The sequence below is a fragment of the Panthera pardus genome, unplaced genomic scaffold, assembly GCF_024362965.1.
Source record: "Panthera pardus isolate Hobbes unplaced genomic scaffold, ASM2436296v1 HiC_scaffold_24, whole genome shotgun sequence".
Classification (NCBI taxonomy): domain Eukaryota; kingdom Metazoa; phylum Chordata; class Mammalia; order Carnivora; family Felidae; genus Panthera; species Panthera pardus.
In genome coordinates this window covers 91,533,970-91,552,356 of record NW_026526810.1, presented here as the reverse complement: position 1 = coordinate 91,552,356, position 18,387 = coordinate 91,533,970, and the positions used below count along the sequence as shown (strand labels likewise).

At 42.6% G+C, this 18,387-nt stretch overlaps 1 protein-coding gene and 1 long non-coding RNA gene across 8 annotated transcripts in view; one reads left to right on the top strand and one right to left on the bottom strand.

Moving 5' to 3' along the window:
• LOC128773013 (uncharacterized) overlaps window positions 1-4,710 on the top strand; it is a 45,690-nt gene extending 40,980 nt beyond the window's left edge. Inside the window, exon 3 of the long non-coding RNA XR_008417192.1 lies at window positions 4,498-4,710. This is a non-coding gene — a long non-coding RNA (uncharacterized LOC128773013). The remainder of the gene's footprint in view (window positions 1-4,497) is intronic.
• Window positions 4,711-5,500: 790 nt separating this feature from the next.
• Window positions 5,501-18,387, bottom strand: part of FRMD6 (FERM domain containing 6) — a 240,031-nt gene continuing 227,144 nt past the window's right edge. For 6 of the 7 annotated variants that reach the window (XM_019451819.2, XM_019451818.2, XM_019451821.2 and 3 more), the window contains 4 exons: window positions 16,265-16,600; window positions 15,023-15,154; window positions 10,848-10,939; window positions 5,891-8,909 (listed from right to left, as the gene is read on the bottom strand). In XM_019451819.2, the coding sequence (XP_019307364.2) occupies window positions 8,625-8,909; window positions 10,848-10,939; window positions 15,023-15,154; window positions 16,265-16,600 (845 nt within the window). In that variant the 3' untranslated portion in view covers window positions 5,891-8,624. Of the gene's footprint in view, window positions 5,802-5,890; window positions 8,910-10,847; window positions 10,940-15,022; window positions 15,155-16,264; window positions 16,601-18,387 lie in introns of those variants that run through there. The other variant, XM_019451823.2, reaches the window with a different exon arrangement.

The following is an 18,387-nucleotide window of genomic DNA, read 5'->3' as shown; positions in this document are numbered from 1 at the left end:
CCTCTAACAAAAAATAGCAGTTTCCTCTTCCCTCCCCAGATGCTAACACTTTCAGTTCTTAAGGTGGTTCTAGAAGTAAAGTATTTTACCTCCATATTTTAAAGTAACATTCTCACAAATATTTGTACACTGCTTTTTCAATTTGGAATGTTCTCTGTCAACTTCTTGTTATGAAAGTTGAGAAGATACCACTTGTATACACATTCACTCTGTCTTCTAACACTGAGGGTTCTCTGGTCCTATCCAACAGAGCTTAAAAAGCAAGCCTTTAAATATTGAAAGAAAAGGGCTGTTCAGTACTATACCCAGCAAAAATCTCTTTCAAAAACAAAAACGAAATAAAAAAAATGAAAAATGGAAATCTTTCAGGCAAAAAGAAAATACCAGATGAAACACTTTATCTGCACAAAGAATGAAGAGCCCTAGAAATGGTATATATGTGGGTAAAGATAAAACACAATTTTTTTTTCGTATTTTAAATCTCTTTAAAAAATAACTGGCCATTTTAAGCAAAAATAAGAACAATGTATTATGAAGTTTATAACATACGTAAAAAGTCACATGTACTGCAATAACAAAAAGACCTGTATAAATTTCTTATACTATATTTGAAGTGGTGTAATATTATTATTATTTTTTTTAAGTTTATTTTTAAATTTTTTTTTAACGTTTTTATTTATTTTTGAGACAGAGAGAGACAGAGCATGAACAGGGGGTCAGAGAGAGGGAGACACAGAATCTGAAACAGGCTCCAGGCTCTGAGCTGTCAGCACAGAGCCCGACGCGGGGCTTGAACTCACGGACCGCGAGATCGTGACCTGAGCCGAAGTCGGCTGCTTAACCGACTGAGCCACCCAGGCGCCCCTAAGTTTATTTTTGAGAGAGAGAGAGAGAGAGAGACAGAGCATGAGTGGGGAAGGGGCAGAGAGAGAGAGGGAGATACAGAATCCAAAGCAGGCTCCAATGGTCCGAGCCATGAGCACAGATCCCGATGTGAGGCTCGAACCCAAGAACCATGAGATCATGACCAGAGCTGAAGTCGACACTTAACTCAGCCACCCAGGCACCCCTGACGTAGTGTAATATTATTTGAAGGTGGATTATGATAGCTTAATGGTGTATACCATAAACTTTAAAGAAACTACTAAAAATAAACAAAGAGGCATAGGAGAGAAAATGAAATAAAAATCACTAAGCCCAAAGAAGGCAAAGGGGAAAAAAAAAAAGAACAAAGAATAGGACAAGTGAAAGCAAAGAGAACATTGGAACATTTAAACCCAATCATATCAATAATCAATTAAGTGCAAAATTCACCAGAGACATTTACAAGGAATAGCCTAGAATTTTTTTTTGAAATACAGACCCAATGAGAACACGTTCACTTTTCCAGATGCAGAAAACACCACAGAATTCCTGTTATTAATGGTAGTGATGACGAATTGGCAAATGTTTTCTACAAAGGCCAAACAGTAATATTCAGGCTTTGCAGGCTCTATGGCTCCGCTGATAGCTACTTCTCTCTGCCCTTGTAGCCTGAAAGTGGGCCTAGATGATAAGTCAGCAAAGTGCTAGCCGAGTGCCGCTGAGGAGGGAGAGAAACCAGGGCTTGCTCTCTCCATTTGCTCTCCCTCTGCTGCTTCTTCCCGCTCTGTGCAGCTCTTTTCTGGGACTCAGCCCTGTGAACTCTAGCTACCTTGGCCTCCTCAAATTCCCACCCTGTTTTCTCAATTCTGGGAGACCACTGGGGTCTGCTTGGTTCCTCCTCCCTCATTGAGGCCTGGAAACCCTCTCTGGGCCGTGAGCTGGGCAGTGATAACTTGTTTGTCCTTCTGGGGCTTCCTCTGCCGCGCTACGGTAGAAGGTTTAAACATTTTTTCATACATATTTTTTCTCTTTTTAAAGTTGTTTAAGGTGAGAGGGTAGCACTGCTCCTATTACTCCATCATGGTTACGATGTTTCATCGTTGGGATTTTGATTGAAATTGATGGGAAAAAATGATATCATTGAGTCTTTCCTTTTAGGAACATGGGGTATTAATTTAGGCCTTTTTAAAATTTCCCCAGTAGCTTTCGTGGTCTTCCACACTCTGCTGTTGCCTTTAAAGGCCCTGATAGAGTCTCCTTCGCTTCTCTCTTAGCATCTTATTTATACCCTGTAGCAATTCAGGGACAGAGTTTCAATAAGACCCTGGGGCTTCTGCTTCTTCCCACCTGTAGATCAGAAGAAGGTCTGTGACTTGATCTTAGGGGTTGGCTTCATTCCAGCTGACTCTCATGATGGCAGAGCAGGATTGAGCAGCTCTGGACTGGGGCCTGGGTTGTGGATGGGAAAACCCTAGAAACATCCCTCGTGGAACCGCAAGGCAGAAACTGGCTTAGAGCTGCTTCGTTTTGGCATAGCTTACCTGAAGCCTTTTTCTACTTTTAGCTACAGTTGGGCATGGATGTACCCTGAGACGTAAAACCTGAAGATTGAATTATTGGTCTACTGGGGGTGCTATCTTCTGTATCTGGTTGTCAGGTCACTCCATCTATCTTGTTTATACTCTGGGGCTCTTTGTTGGTGGTTACTAATGCACAGGAAAAAATCATCTCTAATAATATCTCTGGGATAAACAGGCATTTGTGGGCTAGTTAGGGAACTTGGCCACGTTGTGTTCTAAATACCAAACAACCAATTTAGAAGCAAACTTGGAACATAATTCCTTTCTAAGTTGGGAACTATCTGTTTTTATAAAATCCATCTCTCGCCATAATAACAGTAATAAAGTGAGGAGACCTTCACAGACTAGGGTTCACACCAGATGGGTAAACACCCATCGTAAGTAATGAGTTGGTTAATTATAGCTGTGCCCTGTTTATAGACCTTCGATTAATCTCTTGAGTGTACATAACTCCATCACCCACAATGTCTCACAGCGTTTGAGGAGGACTTTCCAGAGGTCAGGATCCTCCATTAATTCAAAATGAATGTGTTAAGAAACAAAGAGCTAGGTGGAATTTAGCTTACTTCTTTCCATTATTCTCAGTAGCGATCAACTCATACAAAGCACCAGAGGAATGACAAGGCAAATGAAAGTGGCAGGGAGGAGATTTGGAAGTATTTTACTGTACTCACATAACCTCCACTCTCATACTTAGCAGAATAGTTATGTGTATGTAATGCCCAGCTCTCTAGAATGTGGGTGTATTCAGACTTCCTGGGATGGTGAGTTCAGTGCCTCGCCTGAACATTGGTCCACTCTCTGACCTCTTTATCAGTAAAAACATTATCATTCTCACAAAATGCAATATGCTGGGACACTCTGGAGACCCAACGCACCCCAACTGTGGATCATGCTAGTTCAGAGCAAGTAGCCTGCTTGGTCTGTATTGCTGGGGCTCACTGTAGACCAGTGGGTGCACATTAGCCTCCCTTGCTGAACTTTTCCTAGTACCGTATGCCCACCCAGACCAAACAAATGACAAGCTCTGGTCTGGGCCCTAGGCATCGCTGTTTTAAATTCTCCAGGTCAGTCTTCTGTGCAGCCCAGCTTGAGGACCTATAGACTAGAGTAGTTGTGGCCATTGTGCCAATTTTTAACATTGGAAGCATCCGTGCAGAGTAGATTGTAATTCATTCTATAAAGCAGTAGTGAGCTTTCTGGTCTTCCCAGGGACGTTGCCAAGTATGGAAACTTGCCTATTTCTCCAGTATTTAGCTTAGAACATAATGTGTGTGTGTGGGTGAGAGGGAGACATGAGACGGGGGGGGGGGGGGGGGGGGGGGAGAGAGAGAGAGAGGTGAGTGAGGCATAGCTACATAAGTTTTGAATTTTTCTTCTCCCTGCTGCCACATCCTTGTTCAGATCATCATCTCTCCAGTCCTGCTCCCCTGTCCCTATCTTCTACTGGCACTGATCCCATTATTTCTCTCAAATAATGTCTCTCAAACATGTCTCTTTCCGTTTATAACCCCCTTCAATGGCTCCCTGTCCAGAAAAAACACAACAAAACAAAACAAAACTCAGTGTCCTCCTCTGGGCACCCAGAGCCTTTCACAACTAGTCTGGAGAGAGTCGTTACTCAAGCCTAAAGGCCCCTGAATGAGCACTGTCGTCCAAGGCTTCTAATCTTTGCATGGACAGTTTGTACCTCACTCCCGTCTGCCAGAAGGCCCCCTTCAAGGCTCCTCTATGTTCTTCCCACCTCCCACTCCCTACTACCACCCCCCAGGTCTCCACTGCTTCTGTACCAGAGTACTACCCAAATAATGCTTCTATAGGTCTGGCATAGGGGTGCTTTAAAAAGGTGGGCAGGGGTGCTTGGGTGGTCAGTCGGTTAAGCATCTGACTTCGGCTCTGGTGGATGGTTGAGTTGAAGCCTCACATCAGAGCTCTGTGCTGACTGCATGGGGCCTGCTTGGAATTCTCTCTCTCTCTCTCTCTCTCTCTCTCTCTCTCTGCTTCTCCCCTGCTCATGCACTGTCTCAAAATAATTTTTTTTTTTTCTTTTTAGAAGTGTGCAGGGACACCTGGGTGGCTTAGTCGGTGAAGCATCGGACTTCAGCTCAGGTCATGATCTTGTGGTTCATGAGTTCAAGCACCACGTCGGGCTCTGCGTGGACAGCTCAGAGGCCGGAGCCTGCTTCGGATTCCGTGTCTCTCTCTCTCTCTCTCTGCCCTCCCCTGCTTGTACTCTCTCAAAAATAAATGAAACATTAAAAACAATTTTAAAAACAGTGTGCAAATAAATGTCATTTATCACATTATCCAAATCGTAAGTCTGTCTTCCCTATTAGATTCTGAGCTTTCTCTGAGTGTAATGGATAACGTGGTATGTGTAGTAGAAAAAGCAAAGCTTTTGGACATGGATTTGGGCTTAAAACTCTGCTATTTACGAACTGTAGGATCTTGGGGAAGTTTAACCGTTTCCTCAGCTGTAACATGAGTTGACTACTTGAAGGGCTGTGAAGGTTAGACTTGACGTGTGTAATGGCAGATACAGAGCAGGTGACCAGAAATGTTTTTTTTCCTTGACTCCAATTTACTCACAATTTACCAGATACACTGCAAAATTCATGAGTTAACCCCTCAGCAGAAAGCTTTTGTTTTGGACTGTAGGCTTCCGAATGGCCACATGGCTCAATTCTACACAAGTTAAAGGCTCGTTAGAAGATCGGAAAACACCCACCCTCCTTTCTCCCACCTTAGTGATCAGGGGCATGTTATAACTATTATGTTATTAATCCCCCAAATAGTCCTTTGAATTATTAATCCCACGAGAGCCAAGAAAACTGGAGTAACGAGAAGATAATGGACGTTCTTTCACAAGGATGCCAGGCTTTTTGGTGCTTTTGACGCCTGTCTACTACTGACTGCCAGCTCCAGCCTCTCCCCCTGATGCCGCTTTGCTCTCACGCCCAGCCTTGCGATAGGCATGCTTTTAAATGTAACCACTTACTTTTTTAAAATTAAAACTAACACGCCAATGATGATTATTTTGAGGGAAAAGTTAAAGTAGTCATTTTAATTTAAAAAAATAAAATATTGTATCTTATCGAGTGCTTTTAGCCCCACAGCTCAGGCCTGCACAGCGGCTGGCTGCCACTGCCTCTCTCAGCTTCGGTTCCTTCGTCTCTAGGTCGAGAATGAGAACAGACCCCGCCGTATGTAAACAGGAGGATGAAGGAGTTAATATGTGAACTCCTCACACACGCAGAGCAGGAGCAGGGGCAGCTCAGTCCCCACCAGCTCCGCCACGGGGGGCTCCGGGCTCAGAATCCTACCACCGTGGACCCTTACATTGTTCCTCAACATGGCCTATTATAAGAAAGAAGAACATAAAGAAAACATTCACTCTTTAATGCTTCTTGCTTAATTGAGAAGTCTAAAAAAAAAAAAAAAGGCACTTTAAAGACAAATAAAAAGTAACTTTATTGACTGCTAATCTTACCATGAAATGCCTATAAGAAATCATTACAAAATAATGCAGTTTTCTTTTACACACTTTTGGTATCTTCCTGATATGATGATCCTTTCACAGAAAGGATTATTTACAGTTTATGTAGATATAAAGCTCATTGTTGCAAATACAAATGTCGCTGTATCGAGGCAGTATATACCAAACTGGTATACCGACTAGCGATGATATTAACAAATGCAGAATAAATAACAGCTTCATACGTTTCTTTTCCTTTTTTATTTTTTAAAACAATTTCCAAATACAAAACGTAGATAACCAAAATGGATTTTCATATACATATATATAATTCTGCCGCAAATAGAGGATCAAAAAGCAAAAATGTTCCTTAGCATGTTTCATTTTTGAAAACCCACAAGACTATGCATAAACCCAATTAGAAAGAGGGTGTGCAAAACCACCAATAATGCTGGCAAAACCCTGAAGACCTGATTCTGGCTGAAGCACAGAGAAACTAAAGCGCTACATACTGAATTAAATATGCTTTTGCCTCGATGTTGCAAGAAACACTAAGAGCTAAGGAAACGCACCACATTATGATCTGGGCTCTTGAGAGTTAAACTTCCTAGGATTTGTCCCTTAAGCATCTATAAGAAATGGTGGACTATTTAACGACTTACTTATAAGTGAAGCTGTCATTAGATGATCCTTCTACCCTTTCATACAGAAGACTGAGACACTTGTACATTCTGGTATCTGAAAACTTTGGTTCTTTTAAAACTTTTGATAAAAACAAAATAATCGCATGACTACAAAACTCTATAGAACTTCTGTTCCTTTTTCCAAGTGTCGGGTTGAACTGATTCGATTGGGATTGCAGTGTCCACACTGGCCTGCCCCATCCGCACGCAGGCGTCCGAGCACAGCACAGGTGAGGCTTGTCCACACTCCCCTTATGTTCATAATACTGACTCCCGCCCCCGGGGAACACTGCATGTTCTGCTGTACCCTAAATCGATTTCTTTGTTACCTGAAAACTTAATTTTGTATAAAAATATGACTGTTTCTTTAGAAAATAATATATAGTTTTTTTTTAAGAAAACCTGGCAGATAGAAAAAATGGTGTATCAAAATATGGTAAACAAATGTTGTTAAATACGAAATCATTACAAACATCTCGTAGAAAGACATTGTGCTAAAGTTCTCTCCTGAAGTGTGAACAACATTGTTACTGTACATCTAAAGGTTGATCAATTCACTCTCCTGACGAGGTTTCATTATATATCCTAATAGCAGTGGCAGTAACTGTCTTAAAAATGGTCCTTCCTCAAACACTGACATTTTCTGTATACCTTAACTTCAAAATTAAGAAAAAGACACCCTCTGGAGCAGTGGTTTTAAACCCTGTAGCATATTAGCTCCATCTGGAGAGCTTTAAAGGAAAAGGCAATTCCACCTGGACCTCACTGCAACAGACTGATTTTATTGGTCTGAAGTGGGATCCAGACAGTGTTATTGTTTTTAAAGCTCCCCAAATAATTCTAGTGTGCAACCAGGGTTGAGAATCATGGCAAAAGACACATGGGAAAACAGTTGTTCTTAACTCTGCATATATTAACTGATTGTCTGTAGGTATCATTCATTCAGTGACACCTCCTCCATATTAAACAAGAATGACTATGTACACAAAACAGTCATGGAAGCCAAAATGAAGCGTTAGTAAGCTGTAAACACATATAAACACATACAATCTCAGGTATTTATATATGTATAACATATATGTATAGTTAGGGTGTTTTGCTTAAGCAGAAACAAGCATTACTACAATTTGTTGTTGATTTAAAAAAAAAAAACAAAACACCAAGCACAAACATTTTCTAAGACGTTTCCATAGTTTTAACAGAAACTGGTTTTACAAACTCTACAAAACGCACGAAGACGTGAACACAACTGATGAGTTACTCGCATGAGAAACTAGCTGGGTCCCAGAGGTTTCTCGAAGAGCAGGAGGAGGACAGGGCACTGACCAGGCATGAAGGAGTCACAAGGCATCACAGCACACATAGCCTTCTGGTTATTGCTTCATTCATGTCTTCTTGGCCCCGGGCTGCATTTCTGTTATGTACATATCTTTGGCTTGCTAGAACTACAAGATTTTGACCACTTCATTAGTGTTCACTTTGGGACAGCCCCAGCGAGGCGGCAATGGCTATGTACCAGGCAATGGTTTCTCCCTTAAGAGGAGAGACTCTCCTTTCTCTCCTCCCTCAAACGACGTGCATGAGGGAGTGACACACACACACACACACACACACACACACACACACACACATTTACAAGCAAACAAATCAATCTAATAACATCTTTCACATGATAAAAAATGTGATGTCGTATGATCAAACTGAAAAACAAAACGAGGGACAAACACACCACAATTCAATATTCCGAAGGCTTGGTAACCAGTGAAGCGCGTTTCCTTCCAAAGGGTCACGAACTTCCGGGCACTTGTCTTGCTGTACCTTCTCTGCAGTTCTTTTCTATCTGTGTAATACTTAAAGTGCAATTGTCCCAAGGCTTTTATTTCCATTGCAAATATCATAAAGAAAGAGCTATGTGGTGGGGTGAAGAAAATATGGCACGATACTTAAAGAGAGAACCCGTGGCTTCTCCGGCCTCCAGCAGACAGCAGGCTGCCTGTGTGGCTAGCTACACGCAGACATACTTTATACAACGAACTCTGGAACTTCGTCATGAGTGAGATCCAGAGAAAAGTACTTGCTGGTTCTTTTGACTGGAAAAGCATCTTGGATGTTGACACACTGCTGAGCCAAGCAGCTGTTGCAGTAGAGGCCTTCCTCATCCAGTTCGTGGCCACACCCGAAAGTGTAGCTCTGAGCAGTGTCTTGACATAGACCTGCAATGCGCAGGAAGTCTTTCTGGTAAAGCCTGATGTCATCAAGGCTCAAGCTGTGCCGATCGGTGGAGGTCTTTGGTTTTCGACATATGGTCTGAAAAATAAAGTAAGGTTAAAACCACTTCAAGAGGATGACTAAAGTGACAGGTTAGTGCTATTTTGCCCTTGTAAAGAGCGACACTGCAAAATCATAAAAGGTTATGGAATCCTTATATGTTAGAAAGTGATTTCCGGTCTGAGGTCCTGCGGGGGAAAACAGCACCACTACCAACAGTCAGAGTGGCTAACATTTACTGAGCCCTGATTATGTGCAAGGCTCTCACCTAAACACAATATTATGTATTTACTTGTTTACTCTTCCCATCTGCCCTATGAGCCCAGTGCTATTATTCTCCCCATTTTACAGATGAATAATCCAAGGCAAAGGAAGTAAATGCAACAGAAGCCTGTCTCTAGCATCTCAGAAGTCAAGAAAATGTCTTAAAAGGAGGCTAGATACGTACAGATATAGTTTCTTTTCTTTTTTCTTTCTACTAGAATATGACAATTCAACATATTCTATACAGTAATACTTTCATGCTGAGCTCTATTATTATTTTCATAAGAAATGCGGAAATGAACCAATTACTCAAGGAATACAATTTGAAGAACGTTTTTTTGGGTGTTTTTTTTTTTTTTTTTTTTTTTTTTTTGGTTTTTTTAAAGCTAGAGTTCTTGGATAGAAAAATAATACAAAGTACGGAAAGGTTGGGAGGCAAGAGGCAGCTCCCAAACACTGTAGGAGGTGCTGTGCCAAATACTCCACACAGCGGGCAACAGACTTACAGAACTCATTATCCCCAGAAGTGGTACTGGCTGAAAACATAAATAGGTTAAAAAAGGCTCAGATAATTACATGAACGAAAGACGCTTAATGGGTTATTTAAGGAAACAGGGCACTGTACCTCTCAGCTTTTGCTGCCGAACACCACAAAAGCCAACCTCATTAGAATAAGAGATCACTTTTTGCTAAAGGCAAAAGCACCAGGAGGAGAGAACAGGGTCTGAGCCCAAAACCATTTTATTCGGAAGTATCACATCCGAGCACTCCCTGAAGAAGGTCCCCTGGACCCACACGGCTTCCCAGGTACCAACGGGCTTTCCCACACAGAATTCATTAGGTCATCCTCACAAATCCACACAGCAGGCACGCAAATGCGCTTCCCATTTTGCAGGCGTGGAATCTGATCCTCAGCTGTGCACCACAAGCACTTACGTACAGGAAGATCTAACACCGGGTGACAGAACTGGGTGCAAACCCGGGCAGTGGACCCTGGGATTTGTAATCATCATGCTACACATACTGCTTTAGAAATTATTCACTGGAGTATTCAAAAAAATATGTAATAAAACATCATGTGCACATAGAAATGAAAAAGAAAAAAGGGAAGAGAGAAGCACACACAGAAAGCAAAAAGACAAAACCCAAAAAAGACAGAGATGGACCAAGAAAGAGAGTCATAAAGGAGAGAGAAAGAGAACGCACAGGAAATAGAGGTGAGTATATCAGCTGTGGAATAGATCCAGACGCTACAACCATGAATTTCAGAGTATTTTATCCTTTGATATTTTAATAGTCTAGCAAGTGATCACAGGTTATCAAACAGTCTCACTCAGCATACTTTGAAAACGCAATCTGAATGGAATAATCAGCGTGGAAACGTTTCTGCCATAACACGCCTGACAAGAAAATTACTCTCTCAGTTGTTGAGGTTCACACACACAACCTGAAGTCTGAAGTTACACACTTCCCACCTCTATAAAGTGGGAAACAAAGTATATAATTTATCCAAATGAAAATCAACTCAGAGATGAATGGAACTAGCAAACACAATGGTTATCAACTGAGGATAAAACTAGAATGTACCTAGGAAGAATCAATGCCTTATGGTTCTTAATTTTTGCTCATTTATATAAATATAAACGTTAAGTTCCAATTTAACATTTTCTGTAACTTCAGTGCACAACTTAAACATTTCGATTCCTTCTGTACCTGTGGAAGAGAGTCTGTACTCTGGCCACGAAGCTTCACAACTGTTTCTGAGGAGCTAGAGGTGGAAGAACCAATTTCTTTCACAATCAACCCTGAAGTAAAACACAGAAAAACAACAACAATGAAGACTTCCTTATTCATACTTTTTGCCACCTATCTGACACATGCTACCACCAAGACTGAAAGGTCAAGCATTAACCGTTCCTGAAAAATCTCACTGTGACTCATCCGTGGTAAACAACCAGCCTAGGACACATCCCATCTCCTGTCTCACAGTAAATAAGGGGGGAGAGGGATAAATGTGGGGTCAGCGTACAGGAAGGAGTTTAGAGCCTGCCTTTTCTAAGGTGAACTACAACTTCTAATTAAGCTATTTATGATGAAATTAGTAACAAAAACAAAGACCGTAGATGTAAAGCAGTCTCCCTCCTAAAGCTAAACTGTGACACGGCCGTCTAGGTTTGGGTCCCTTTATTTATTTTTTTAATTTTTTTTTAACGTTTATTTATTTTTGAGACAGAGAGAGACAGAGCATGAATGGGGGAGGGTCAGAGAGAGAGGGAGACACAGAATTGGAAGCAGGCTCCAGGCTCTGGGCCATCATCAGCCCAGAGCCCGACTCGGGGCTCGAACTCACAGACCGTGAGATCGTGACCTGAGCTGAAGTCGGACACTTAACCGACTGAGCCACCCAGGTGCCCCTAGGGTCCCTTTAGATGGACAGTTAAAGTGTAGTGTGGGGCTTGACCTCCAGAGTCACACGGATCTGAGCCGGAAGCAGGCCCAGAAAAGTAATTAACTGTGTATGCTGGCCAGTGACTTAGCCCCCCTATGTTTCGGTCTCATCTTACAAAGTGGGCCTGACAGCAGTGTCTATCCAACAGAGTTTAATGACGACTGAAGAGTAAATGCATGGAAAGGGCGAGGTACAGGGCCTGCACATGGGACACACCCAGCTCAGAGCTCCTCGGGCTGACAGGGGCCCTGTGGCACTTGCCTCCTACAACAAATCCTGCTGGGGAGAGGCCACGAGTGGGAGGCCACCCTAAGCATTCAGTTCTGGATCTCTGAGAGTGACAGGGCCCTAAATCACCCCAGTGCCCAGGAGTCACCTCCTAATACTTTGGAAACAGAAATCCAGGGCGGAAACTTCCCTCTGTGGCTCTAGCATGTTGAGTGAAGCACCAGGAAAAAATGTTTCGTAAGATAAAACTGCTAACAAGAATTGGATATGGAAGTGGAGATCACTGACATTTTTCTTGCAAATAGATGAAGCAGGTCAGTCAAACCCCAGATTCTTAAGGCCAAATGGCTTCTCAGATAAAGCACATTCTCACCTTATAAAAAAGGAACCTGGAGTGCAATGTGATTTTTATTTAGCTACTTGCTGATAACCTCAGAAATGGCCTTTTGTGTTTTATCCCTTAACTCTTTAGAAGTGACGCCTAATGATTCAGTGACGAGTATATACCTTGTATATATTAAGTGTTTGATATTTTGTTCAATTGAAACATGGAAGGAGGACATTCTTGGTTTACATGTAGACAGTTTAAAAGCCTTCAGGTGGGTACTTATGTTTTGGGGGTTGGTACAGACTGCTTTAGTAGGGGGTCTTTCTTGAGAATATCTTTATCTTTTAAAAAGCTTTAAACTTTTAACAAATCCTCAGAGGATGATGTGGACTGGTGTCCTTGGTTGGCACTTGGGATGGGTCCTTCTGGACTTCCTGGTAAATGTGTCCTTGGCCACCATGTCTGTAAATTATGTGCTCCCAAACCCAAACTCCGCATTAGACAAGTCAGCAGCAAGTCTGGTGCTGAGAACACTAACCTGACTTGTACCAAACTTCCATCCCTATTCAATCTCAGCTCCATGCTTGAGAAACAATGTTTAAATGCTCAAATTGTAGGGGCACCTGGGTGGCTCAGTCAGTTAAGCATCCAATTTCAGCTCAGTTCATGATCTCATGGTTTGAGTTTGAGCCCCGCATTGGGCTCTGTGCTGACAGCTCAAAGCCTGGAGACTGCTTCGGATTCTGTGTCTCCCTCTCTCTCTGCCCCTCCCCTGCTCACGCTGTCTCTCTCTCTCTCTCTCTCTCTCTCTCAAAAAATAAATAAATGTTAAAAAAAGTAAATGCTCAAATTGTAGAGAATTTGGAAGAGGAGGATGATGCGAGGAAGAAAATAAGATCATCACAACCCCATCATCCAGAGAAAGGCTATTAATATTTTTATGTATTTTTTCATATACATATATACATTTTTGTAATTTGAGAGCATCCTGATTATACAATTTGTGCTGTTTTTCTTACCTATCTTTCTTATATTATTAAATATTCTTTAAAAGTGTCATTAGTTAATGGCTGTACGATATTTCACTATATGGACAGCATATAACTGCTCATTGTTAACCATTCAGGTTCTTTTTCAATAAATAACATTTCAAAAAGCATTTTTTTTTGTATAAAAACCTCTTTAAACAGCCACCCTATTTATTTAAATTTTATTTCTATTTAAAATTACAAAATCTTATTATAAAAATTAAACATAGAAATATATAAATAAAAAGCCAAAGTCTGTTTCCCTCATCTCCCCTCCTCCCATGGACACTTTGGTGTATATGGTTTGGACAGTTTTCTTTACACAAAAATACACATGCACATATCGAGTGAGAGCATGATATCCATGTAAATATAATGTGCATAAAATTGTAAATTTATATTTAATATATGTGTTAAAATGTATTTGTGAGGGAAGACATCTAGGTAAGAAAGTAAATGGGCAAAGAAACAAGGGTAAAGTTTGGTTTGAGAACTCTAAGCCTGAAGCATGACCAGAGCAAGCAGCCTGACGGATCTGTGTTTGCTTAGGCAGAGCGGTTCTCTGTAACCACTGGCAGGTCTATTCCCCGCAGAGCATCTGGAGGCCATGCTTCTGCTAGGTGAGCAGAGGAAATTCTGCAATAAAAGGAGCCTTGTGCTCTTACAGATTCAATGCCAAGATGAGGGGACCATGTGTACTGTGGTCTTGTTTCTCTCTCATTCCCAGCACCTGTTGCATGGGTGAGGCTCACTTATCAGGGACCGTGGGTCTTGACACAGCAATGGCAGGTCACCCCAGTTGTAAACAGGGTCTTTCACTCAAAGCTCAAAGCGGCTGATCAGTAAGTACCTGGGACATTTTGACTTCATTCCTAAGGTATGTTTTTTAGACAGAACGGAGACCAATTCATAAAATGTGGCGAGAGCAGTTAGGAGTGACTGAGGTTTAAAAACAAAACCTGGGGCGCCTGGGTGGCTCAGTCGGTTAAGCGTCTGACTTTGGCTCAGGTCATGATCTCGTGGTTCGGGAGTTCGAGCTCTGTGTCGGGCTCTGTGCTGACAGCTCGGAGCCTTGAGCCTACTTTGGATTCTGTGTCTCCTTCTCTCTCTGGCCCTTCCCCTCTGGAGCTCTGTTTCTCTCTCTCTCTCAAAAATAAATAAACATTAAAAAAAAATTGAAAACAAAACCCATACTGTGGTTTTTTGCAGTAATATTGAAGGGTAATATCTTTTATTTGATAGAAATAGATTATTACATATCGTATTATATAATCCCATAATAGGTTTACAGTGAATGCAAGTGTCCTAGTAGAGTTAATGAAATACAGAATATAATAGGAATGCCTTTTTACGCCAACATTTATTGACACTTTTTCCTCCACACTCCCATACCCACTCTGATCTAGTTGGGGAAAAACAATACAAACTAAACTCGGAGACCTGACTTCTGTTTCTAGCCACCTAAGCGTCTGTCCCCCTCATCTATGGGTTTTCTCATCTGTAAAAAGGAGGTCTCCGAGGTCCCTTCTAGATGTATTCTAGGATTCTCTGATTATCATTTGTAATAGCGAAACAAAACAACAGCAACAAAGAGAAAACTGTGTTTTACCACTTTGTGCTGAGCACAGGGGAGAAGATGCTAATTCCCCATCCTAGATGCTTCTCCCCTTCTGTTCTCTTTTTTCCTCACGAAGTACTCGACCCTGCAGTCTATGGCACTGACTTGGAAAGGTTCTGATTCCAGCCCTGTTTGTGATCGAGAACCCCACCCTGACCCTTCTGTTTTCTGAGGCACCTGCTCCTCAGTCCAAGACCATCCACTAGCTCAGGAGAAGAACTTCCCACAAGAGCTCACCAGAGTGTCCATTCAGCTTCCGTGACATGAGCATGTCCTCGGTGATGTAGATGCACATGTCTGGGCTGACTTCCAGAGACTCTTCATTCATCTGTTCCAGGTCCCTGGGGTCATCAACCAACATCTCTATTTCTGACACAGAAGAAGAAAGAGACCTTTAGTGACACGAAGGGAAATGGATGACAGCATTCGTAGCCACACTTTGCGGAAGGCTCTGTAATTATTCAGATTTTAAAATACATTTGCTAATGAGAATCTACAATAGGAAACTCTAGGACAATTCTCAACTAGATGTATTTGCTCTCTTTTTTCACAGGGTTGCTGTGTTATCCACATGTCTTCTAATGCCACGATTGAACTGTGTTATTCTTTCCTCTGTGAGAAAGAAGGAAAGAGCTATACCACCTTGCTGAGATGACAAAGGGCAACTGAGACTGATGGGCCACATGCCTAAGCCAGAGCAGACTGCTGTCACCTGCACAAGGAGTAGTTCATGAAGCTCCCCATTTCTAGACCTGCCTGCCCGCAGGGCATTCAGTTGACTTCACTAGAGATCCACATGAATTCTACAGTAAGCAAGCAAATGGGCTTCCTTAATGAAGTCACTACCCTTTCCCCAAACCCGAAGCTATAGCACTTGAGGCATAAAAATAATAAAAAAGATGCCCGCATATGTTAAGTTTGGCTGAGACAGTCTGGTTTTTCTCTCCTTAACAGAGTTAAGCATCCAGGTGCTAACTTTCTTTTACATTCCCAGAGTTCTGGCTGCATAGGAGGAATTGAAGAAATACTAAATAACCAATGGCCTGGGCTCAAGTCTTTTTTTTTTTTTTTCCTCTGCAAAGTTTAAGACATTTCTGTCGCTATCACTGCGCCTCTGCTGTTGTCCTCACCGATGCCTATTTAATCTGGGAACCAGAAATGCAGACACGAGTTCTGCGGCACCGATCTCTCCTCTACTTGGGCTAAACCGCCAGGACTCAGCCTCCACTGGCGTCCAACCCTGTGGCGGCAAAGGACCAGAGGGATGCTTTGTTCACTGACACGAGCAACTCCCCCAAATCATGGGGGAAGGTGCAGGACACCTGTCCATTACTACCCCCCGGCTGTGCCCTACACAGCAGTTCTCCAGAAGGGATGCTTGGGGAAAAAAACCAGAAACAAGACGAGGCAAGAGGAAGAAGGGGGCGAGCGACAGCGGCTCAGCGCTGCCAGCTTGGAAAGCCGCGGAGAGCGGCTTACCATCGTCCTGCGAGTCCTCTTCCGGCCGGTCCTTGCCGCTGCTCTCCACCCCGGAGGTGTGGGAGCTGCCGTGGCTGGTCGTGGAGCTGCAGGTCTTCAGCTTGCGGTGGATGGCGCTGCCAGAGTAGCTGTCCTCCGGCCCTGCGTCTCGGGGCTTGGTGTCCGCCTCGATGCCCGACGTGTGCGAGCTGCCGTGGCTGGCGGTGGAGTGGCGGGACAGGCGCTTGTGCTTGGCGCTGCCCGCGCTGCTGCCGCTGGCCCGGGACCGCTTCTCCAGCTGGTCCACGTCCAGGTCCAGGCTGTCGCTGATGTAGGACTCCCGGTACTGCTTCTTCTCTGCGAGGTGAGGAGCACATTCACGCAGGACGGCGGGAGGGGGGGAGGGGGAGACACGCCTGGTTAGCCTACAGGGCACATCAGGCTAAGAACGCGTGCAAGTTCACACCCAGGATCTAGTTAAGCAGGATCACACCCAGGATCTAGGCGCCGTGAGGGTTCTGACCCGGGTGGGTGGGAGAGGGTCAATTAACGAAGATGAGCAAAAACCAGTACAACGGATTTGAGCGAGTACTGAGACTACTCAAAGGGTTTTGACGCTTCAAAACTCGGAAAAGTGCTATTTGAAGTAGAGTCGCCAGACCACCTCTTGTCTGCAAGTTGTTATTGGTCCACAGCGATGTAAGCTCAGTAAGTGAGAATAAATACTTATAGATTTTCAGAGCAATCTGACAGTGCCGTGACAGCTACTAAGGTGATTTTGTATTTTGTAAAAGTATCAGTCCATGGTGGATGAGGAATGTTAAAAATCTGGTCCTTCCCCACAAATAGTTTCAGAAGCACTGCTATGGAAGACTGTTTGATAAATATAATTACACTAATTGCCAATGATTTCATTTATTCAATTTGGCCCATTATTAGCTCAGTTCTGACTGTTGAATATAATTTAAAATAAAACTATTCTTCTCTAAATTTCCTTCAAAGAGTTCTAACATTTAGTTTTTCATTAGTGGAAACTGCTTTTCTCCATTTGGGGTGAACTAGTGAGGTTTTACCATCTACTTAGAAAACACAGTCATCACTACTGGTTTGATGATTTATACCTATGTGGCCTCTGACTGACAAAACTGTTCTTTGATTTAACATGTCAGTGCCATTCTTTAACACCAAGACGCAATGTTAGAAAGTCCCTTTTATCAAATGGTAAAGCAACGATCACATCAAGGCACAAAGTTACAACTGAGTTGCAGGTATACAATACTTTTGTGTCTCAGGTCAGAACTGTAAAACAGAGAAATAGTTTAGATTCTTTGTATTCTTAATACTGATGACAAATAACACATGAGAACAATGTTAAAGATGGAGAATGCATTTGAGGAATGTTAAATTGATATTATTTCAGAAATTGCTAACTTGTAGACTAATTGGGTTCTCAGAGGCCTGCTGATGAATTTAATTGTCTTGTTTCTTGGGTAAGTGAAATCACCTGCACTCCTGGTGTCTGAAGTATAATCTACACAGCCTCCTCAGGGAGGGAAGAAGCATTAGCAGAAAGAGAAGATGCGCTTTCCAGGATGCAAAATGCAAAAATGCTTGCAGAAGGCGATGTGTACATTTTTGGGCTCCAGCCATTCATGTCAATTCTAGGGAATCAGGCTGCATCACAACAGCGAGAATGCACAGCCACACAGAAAGCAGACTGGGGCAGGACACCAGAGCCCAAAACACACATCTGAGACAGATGTGCATCATCTAAAATCCATGTTTTAGGGCTAGACTGGGTTATAAACATTCCTGTTTTCTGAAGACAACAGGGGTTGAGATGAAGACAGAGAGATAAAAGGGTTTGCAAAATTCTCATACAATTTCTATTCACTGTGGTTTCAAAATACTAGCCACGTGGCACTTGGAAAGGTGGAAAGTGAAAAAACAGTTTTCTAAAAAGTTCTTTAGGGTGCCAGAGTTCTAAGACAAGTGGGAATTGTGGCTCTAATAACTTAAAAGCTTTCTGCCTCTTTACAAATAGCCCTTTTACTCCCAACCCTTCCCAGCAGGTTCGGAGTCTATTACGGTTACTCTAGTAACAGAAGGCAAGCGCTCGCCGAACTGTGGTCTACCTCACAGGA